Raw genomic sequence first — 8,300 nt, 5'->3', positions numbered from 1 at the left:
AAACGGGTCAATTCATTCAACTGACACCTAAACGCATTGTTTAAGCATGTAAATATTACTAACGTTAATATACATTGTGGACACACCCCTGACTTGTGTCCTGCGTTCTGTATAACAGGCTTTAAATTCATCGCGAACCTGTGCTGGGTAAGTAGAATTTAAAATAGCTGCGTGTATGAATGCGAGATAAATCAACTTTCCTTATACACCATTTCGTACTATACATTAACGGGATTTATAATCAGACAACTTTGGTCCAGATCCTCTTTTTAATCCAAAACATTTTAAATAACACTTAACAGGAGTAAAATGGCAATACAAAAATGCATGCAAATCTTTACAGCAGAAAAACTTCACATTCATTTATAACTACTGTAAGTCACATACAAAGCCAAGTTGCCCAAAATTCTCAATGAATCTTACTCCTAGACTCCAAGTGTATTATTGGCAATGTCAACTGGAAAAAACCCGAAACTATAAACGCTCCTTGCTTCTACTATTAATAGTATTGGAAGCAGGCCCATAAAATTGTCTAAGGTGGCAAATTTGTTTTCATATTACAATTTAGACCTTTTCATAATAACCTGCTGACTAGTCTATTGAACTATGAATCCGTTGCAAAATCACCCAGTGGGGTATGATATTTAAAATAAAAAAAATAATAAAAAACCAACAGGGCACTTCAAGATTTCAGATGACAATTTTGATACCAAGTCTAACAAGCCTGGAACATACAAGGACAGCAATTGTCACCAGTTTGTTAAACAAAAAGCGTTTGTTCCATCAGGTTTTGAACAGTCAGTATTATCACGGCCTGGTCATCTTCTATGCCACAGATGTGTCCGTACAAAAAAAAAAAATCTGGAAACTTACTCAAACAGAAATGTTGCTGGAAGGGTGGTGGAAAAGTTCCCAGTCTAATGTCTCTCAAACAAATTTGCTTTAAAAAATAAAACTCAAGATTAATATTTCTGGGTGACTGGAGAGAAAGGAAATGTAGAAAGTATCAAGCTGCTGAAGTGTGGCAGAGGTCAGGGGAAAAAAAAAGGCCCAGTCACTGGTGGGAGCCCGTGTGGTGGCAGCATTCGGCCAGGAGAACAGCAGGCCGCTCAGTAGATCCTGCCTCGGCTCCTGTTGCCTCTGCCCCCCCAGCCTCGGCCGCGCCCTCCTCGAAATCCACCACGTTGCTCTGAAATCCAACACAAACATGGCACCAACATTTAATCAATTCCAAGTAAAATTCTACTCGGTGAAAAGAAGTCTAGTTTTGCCAGTCCTACGAGTACTACAACATCGCATGTCATGCCCATACAATTCTTGCATCGCTAGTCGGCTATTAGAAATAAGGCTTTTTCTTACTTTACAGACATTATAGCATGGGGGGTTAAAGCTTCACTAATATAAAATCAAAAAGTTTAAAAGTTTACCTCCCCTGCTTTTGCACTGCATACGTTCTTTGAGACAATCAATCATTTTCATCCTTGCCGTTTAAATCACTTGAAGACGGGCACTGAGGAATTTATGAACCCCTTTTGTTTTATAAATACCCCAATATTACAACAAAATTACAACGCTATATTTATACTAAAATCACATTGGTAGGACAGCATTCTATATATGTGATGTATTAATATATTCAACAAAATTCTTTTTAAATTTCTTGTCATGGCTTGCCATGCCATCCTGATCTTTTTGTTGTGTATGTTATGACCAAATCGCATTTTTGTTTTATTTAACTTATTATTTTCAAGGGGGCACTTGCATTGTGCTTCAGTGGCAGGCTATTTGCATAACCAAATCGACAAAAGAAAGTATTTCAAGTCCCACAACAAAGTACCGAAGTATCATCGAAGTACCCCAGCTGGTTTGGCACTTTCGGTACTGGTACTCAACCGGAAGTCAATGGAAAAGCTAAAATATCGAAAGTATCGTACTTGTTGCTGTGGAAAAGTGCCCTAAAAGGGAAAAAAGGTTCTTTGGTCAGCATTAAAATAGAGATTCTGCTTGACCAGTACAGACTCTCACCGTAAGAAAAGTTGCCAATGGTGGCACTGTATTTCCCGCTAGGGGGGTTGTAGATCTGCCTTGCATCTCTCCGTGGAAGTGGAGAAAGCTTCTTCATCACCGGCCCGGACCCTGTCTCCTCCCCAGATGGTCGCTTCTGACTGTGGGAAGATACAGAAGGGTTGTGGGAGGATCATTAAAAACCGATTTCGCTCTCACCTAGCCGTGGCCCAAATGGCCTAGTGCCACCGTGCGTCAGCTGAGTGTAGGACGACTTCTCCCGCGCAGATTTGGGGACGGGAGAGAAACACGGGAACCTACCCTGTGACGTCCGTCTTTTGCACCGGCTTCCAGGACAGTGTTATTGTACTCTTGTAGGAGGGTGGGTTATGGAACAGATCCTACAGAATAAAATGCATAACAAGAATTTACACATAAGGTAAGGTACTAGAATACATAGTCACTGCTAACTCTGCGATTCCACGTTTTCTGCCCTCTACCAGACCAACCCCCTCTTATAATGATGCACAATCCGAAACACTAATGTACCTTCCAAGAACTTAAGGGGTTTCGTGCATTTTTCAAAAAAATACACCTTTAAATGCCTTTTACTACTTCCTCCACAAATGTTCATCCAGGTGATTAAATACCTGGCTTTTCATTTGTTCATTTAAGTTTTGTAGAGCCGCATTGGTCATTCCTAATCTGAACTCACCTTTATAAGGACATTGATGTTATTTGTAATCTTCAGGGCCACAACCTTTATTTTATTCTGGAAAACAGAATCAGAAGGTACTTATTGGTATGCGCTGCTAATCACTGTAGAGGAGCAGACAAGGGTCTGAGCCCAAAGCATTGTGGGCCAGGACAGACCTCCTCAGTCTTCAGAGCGTCCCCAGTCTTCCCCTGAAGTGCCACTCGAAGCTGGCGGATGTAGACCTGAAGTCCTCGTGCAAAATACTGTAACCTATAAAAAAAAAAAAGGGGGGGGGGGGGGGTGAGGGACAAGAAATCAAAATCATGGTGGAGAGCAGAGTCTGATTTCTGCATTAATAAGTGCAAGAAACCCCGATGGCGAAGGGCAGCACGGTGTGGACATGCCACGTGCCTGATCTTGAAGTCCTTGAGGCGCTCCGCATTGATCTTGTCAATGAGGAAGTCGGGAAGCTTCTTCCCAAGCTGGTGGAAGCTGAAGAGCAGACATTCCACGTAGCTGAACTGAAGCTTGGGCTCCTCACTTCCCGCATTCTCCCCGTTCTCCCCCTCCTCTGGGGGGAGCGGCATAAACTCCTGAGGAGGAGGAGCGGGAAAAAACAAATACATCAAACCAAATCAGGAGCCTTAAGCAGAACAAACTGTAAAAGAGACAGTGATAAGTGATAAGTTAAGCAAGTGATAAGTTAGACAGACAAGTTAAGCAACCAATTTGCACAAACAGGGTTTATATCTAGTTAAAGACCAAGATGAAAACAGACCTGATGTCAAACTGAACTTAACATTTACATGTGAATAAAAGGTCTTTATCTGACATGTAGGGCTGGCCAATATAAATGACACTTATCTTCATATAAAACTGGAGCGAGAAAAAAAACCCACCATAAACTGCCAATAAGGAAAACTGCTTCATAGCACTAATCAGCCTATCATGCCAAGCAATCATATGGTTGTCGTAACCTATGCCAAACAATGTTAGTGGAGTGGGGGATGGGGTGAAGGATTTAATCAAACATGTGAATTACCAGGTTCAAACAACAATATATTCTGACATTCGATTGTCCAAATTAAACGTTTTAGATCAAAAGAATCAATATTTCAGTATCAATACACATATCATCAGTAACAGTGACTTGGGGAACAGACAAACACTCTCTTAGTGGAAACTTCAGTTGCCGGTGATCTTTTTACAAAGGAGATATTGTAGTTTGTGGATATACAAGATAAAGACATTGACTGTGTGGTGGTACCTTGGACATTTAAAGCCTGACACGCACCAGACTGTCACTGTATTGTAGACTCTGCCAACTAAAAGTGGAACTATTACGAATCTGTTGGAACATGCATAATGCAAACAGCCACAAACACTTGCAATGTCCAACTCGTCTCCTGGGACAAGCAGGTGTTTTTCATAGTGTTTTTCTGGTGTTTGGCGTTTTTCCTAGCGTTACGCTCTTTGCATGATGTATTTCTTAAAATCAGATTTCAGTTTGCAGTCCATTCCGTTTGTGGTTGTCATTTCATCGTGTTTTCAAATTGCTTGAGGGGAATCCTAAGGGCATTTTAAACAAAAACAGGAAACACGAAACACTTTGCATGAATGGTTTTCAAAGTATGACTAAGTTAATGTTCCACACCCTCACCACGCAACGGGACGAAGATCCTCCCGGTTACTATGGAGACAGTCAAAACTCCAGCGCCTTACCAGTAACTTCTCAAACAAGATAGTCAGATTGGTTTCCAGCTTCTCCATATCACCACAGAAACGGCTCATGTCTGCCAGGAGCTTCAGGACCTGTGGAGGGGGCGGTAGCAAGTCAGGACCAGCGGTTCGCAGGCATGCTATCAATGGGGGGGTGAGGGGGGGGTGCAGCACTGACCTCTAGCTGGATGTCCAGCTCAGCCACCGGGCTGGTCAGGGAACCCAGGTTGGGCAGGACATGCTCACAGAAGTACGTCACGAACCTTGTGGAATGTACATTTTTCTACAGACGAGGAGAGAGCCAACAGGATGAGAGAACATGCAAGGGCAGAAATTAGCACTGCTGGTGAGCAAGGCGGAGGGGGGAGGCTTACAGAGAAGAGGGGCAGGGCCTGCCGAGTGCACTGCAGCAGCCGGTCCACGCTGTCGGCGTCCGTGGGATCAAGCGCCTGCTCCAGGAAAGCCTGCTCCACCACCAGCTCCACCAGCTGCTGCCGCCCACTCACAGTCTGCAGGCTCTTCAGGCTGGACAGGATGCGCATGAGCAATACAAACTCCTCCCCTGTCACGTCCTCCAGCACCTGTGACCCCAAGGACATGAAAGGACAAGCAGTTCAGCACAATCTCACTAGAGCACCGCCCAAAAAAAGTAGTTCCCGGTGGGGTGTAACACTCCACACCCAAAACTCTTAGATAGTTTGATAATTCCCCCCATATGGTCCATCATGTGCCAGCTAAAATATGGCACTCTGACTCTCTAAGTACAACAGAGTAAATGAGTCAGACTGCTCAATGATCAATACACATGAACCGCCAACAAACGCTTTTACCCATTAATGACTTTTTAAAATCTACAGCTTATATTCGATACCTCAATTTGTCACCAGAGCAAGCTGTGTGCTCTGTCATCAGGGGCATAACTAGAAAGTCAGACAAAGGGCAGCCTTGGACCCCTCGTGAGGATCGCCACTTTCCATCGGAAGAAACGCGGTAAAATTTACTAAGCAGAGGAATAATGCTCCCCAAGCGTATAAATAGTTTTTTGTATTCAGGGCCCCGATAATGTGCTGGATCTGCATCTGCCCAAATATTCATGCACCTCTAACGTCCTGCCCAGGATACGAGCTACTGGGACCTGATCAGGCAACATGAAAGTTACAGATCCTCACTACCCGCTCCTCATTTTATACCCCTTGTGGACCCCCTGCAATACCTACTTTCCGCTTCCACAACATGAACTCTTTAACCAAAGGTAAACATAGCATATCCTGAGATTCCTAACCAGCTACATGCTGGATTCACTGCCATAGTGACACGTCCTACCTGAGTTTCTTCGGCTTTGTGAAGAGATCCACTTAAAATACATCCTTCTAGGTGCAATTAAAATATAAAGCCTGCACAAAAACATCAACAGCAAATGCCACAGCTGAGACCACCACCTTCTTGATCTCTGTGAAGACATAATCCTCCACATCCTTTGTCATAACCTCCTCGGGCAGTGTCTTTAGTTTGGTGGACAGGAACTTTATGGCTCTCTCACGGACGATGTCCTCACCCTGCAGAATCTGTGTGAAAAGGCCTCCCAGTGTACCTGAAATTCAACAAAGAATGAAAACAGAACCGCCTGCTTTTGCATTCTCTCAGAAGGTGCTTTGGAGGGGCATGGGGTGGGTACATACCCTTTGCATCCATCTTAAAGATTGAGATCAGAGCTGTGTTGACTTGGTTGAATTCTGCTGAATCATCTGTGGGAAATTTTAAACCTTCATACATCAGTCCATCCATCCTCCAACTAACTATTCATTACAAGCATGGGATAAATCTATTTTTACTATCTTTCAGTGCAGCAAAGTAAAAAAAAATTAAGAACATCACCATGCACATGCAACTTGTGCAAAAAAAAGTTTTTATGCAAACCTCAACCACATGCATAGTGTACAGGCATTGAATATGTGTTTATATACACAATGGTGCAAGGACGTCTTGAGAATTACTCCTATGCAGAGGCTATGTGCCCTTACCAGTCTGGAGTAATTGTGTGAGTATGTCTGCCACCCTGGGCAAGTTCTCGCCAGCAGCAAACCGTGGGAGTTCCTTGATGGCCTGTCGTCGGATCTAAAAAGGTTCAAGAGAACAGAAGGTTCAGCCTCCTTAAATCACCCTTTACCACCGCATGAGAAAATGATTAACGATAACATGACACTTTGCAAGGAGAAAGAGTTTTTAATATTCTCTACTTTCCACTAAGCTACACCAAAGTCTCTACAGGTTGCATAAATATATCATAGTGCCAAACGTACTGAGGCATTGCAAAAGCAAGGAAGACCAATAGACTTGTTTGCCAGGAAAAACATGCTTTTCTATTGCAATCCTGAACAAGGTTATAACAGGCATTCAACAAGCACCGCGATTTAAGGACACGTGAGGATCGGACAGGATGCAAATAAGACAAGGGCAAACATACATGCCACAATCGGGAATACAGTAATTAATCAAAAAAATACAACAGCAGCAATACAAGGGTTATGTACACGTGCTCCCGAGGCATGCCGGGATGCGCAGATCTCACCAGCTCTACAATATTTATTGTTAGTCCTACCGAAACATCTTCGTCCTCGCAGAGATCAAGCTGTGCGTTGATGGCAGAATCGGCAAGCTCCGGAAAATTACTGAAGAACTTAGGGATGAATTGTGCGGCTAGACGCTTCTCCTTCGGGCCGCCTTTCACCCCGTCCAGGATCTTCTGGTATGCATCCTTGTGCTGCAAAAATAAACAATCATCTCAGTTGAACAAATGCAGTATTTAATACCGTTACCTCGAGTATCAGAAAACACGTTTAAAGCTGTGGGACCAAATGAGACAACAAAATAATTACAAAATCACGTATTACTTATAGTGATTTCTCCTGCAGTTTGAAAGACACCGCTCATAATTGCACGAGACTGAAAGTCTCGCCTAAATGGTGAACAAAGTGATCAGATGCCGTACATGGTTAATGCTTCCAAATTTAATTCGAAGATTACTTGGGGGATCTTAGTTCTCACGCGCTACGCGAGCGCATGCCGTGGCCCGAACGGCGCTGGGACGGTGTGCTGTGACTAAATACCAACAGCAACAAGTAGCCGCTTTAGTTATTCATTCTCTCCAATAATAGTAGAATACCTAAGGAATGAAACAGCCACCACGTTGCGGGCCGGTTGGTTAGCCCGCGAGTAAGTCTTGGCAGGATAGGCTACGTAGTTAGCAGGCTAACAGGCTAACAACGCACATACACTGACAACCGACAGCGCTGTTACAGATTAACTAGCACCGAACCAATGTGCCCCCACCCCCCGCCCGCATCATCGCCCACCGAAACAAGCCTTGAACCGTTGCTGCTGATGCTAAAGTGCTCGCCGCGACACTCACCGAGCTTAGGTTGTCCTTCGCGTCTGCCAGGATCCCATAGTTACGGTATAGCTCCTCCACAGTGGCCGCCATCAGCGTGGGTACCGATACGCCTCACTAAACGTACGATAACGCTCTTATGGTGTTTCTTCTTTTCCCGCTGCCCTTAGCTCAGTGCCCTACGCGACTATAAAATCTTCTGGTCGTGGTTAATATCGTTTCTATGCGCTATATAAACATCAGGTTTATAGCGGGTAAAAAAAACAACGGAAGAATGAACTGGAAGTACCGCCAGCCTTTACGACACTGCAGCGAAAGTGAGGCTGCGCGTGCGCATATGGGCCACAAACAGTCTCACGTGACGCGGGTCATCGTCATTAGGGGGTCTCCTTTGTAGAAGGCGCTGCTCCTGTTGAACTGAAAACTGTAAATATTGAGAAATAAAACCTGAAATGACAAACAATCGCGCTCATTTTGTTTCAGGATAACATT

At 44.0% G+C, this 8,300-nt stretch overlaps 1 protein-coding gene across 1 annotated transcript; it reads right to left on the bottom strand.

Moving 5' to 3' along the window:
- Positions 1–250: 250 nt before the first annotated feature.
- On the bottom strand, positions 251–8,142 carry api5 (apoptosis inhibitor 5). Its single transcript, XM_048973276.1, has 14 exons — positions 7,830–8,142; positions 7,020–7,181; positions 6,442–6,535; positions 6,100–6,165; positions 5,860–6,011; positions 4,795–5,001; positions 4,599–4,703; positions 4,424–4,513; positions 3,113–3,294; positions 2,878–2,971; positions 2,720–2,776; positions 2,326–2,405; positions 2,026–2,165; positions 251–1,189 (listed from the first exon to the last, which is right to left on the bottom strand). Exons 1-14 carry the CDS (start codon positions 7,899–7,901, stop codon positions 1,110–1,112), a joined length of 1,581 nt encoding a protein of 526 aa, XP_048829233.1. The 5' UTR covers positions 7,902–8,142; the 3' UTR covers positions 251–1,109.
- Positions 8,143–8,300: the final 158 nt, after the last annotated feature.

The sequence above is a fragment of the Brienomyrus brachyistius genome, chromosome 13 (genome assembly GCF_023856365.1).
Source record: "Brienomyrus brachyistius isolate T26 chromosome 13, BBRACH_0.4, whole genome shotgun sequence".
Classification (NCBI taxonomy): domain Eukaryota; kingdom Metazoa; phylum Chordata; class Actinopteri; order Osteoglossiformes; family Mormyridae; genus Brienomyrus; species Brienomyrus brachyistius.
Note: the sequence above shows the minus strand (reverse complement) of the source record. Positions and strands in the feature narration are given on the sequence as shown.

Bases quoted from the DNA above. Each gene is read 5' to 3' on its own strand.
- api5 (XM_048973276.1), bottom strand. From the start codon at position 7,901: ATGGCGGCCACTGTGGAGGAGCTATACCGTAACTATGGGATCCTGGCA. The intron at 6,166-6,441 runs GTAAGGGCACAT...AATTTCCCACAG, and splicing joins CACACAATTACTCCAGACTG to ATGATTCAGCAGAATTCAAC. The intron at 5,002-5,859 runs GTGGTGGTCTCA...TTGGGGTCACAG, and splicing joins TCTTCACAGAGATCAAGAAG to GTGCTGGAGGACGTGACAGG.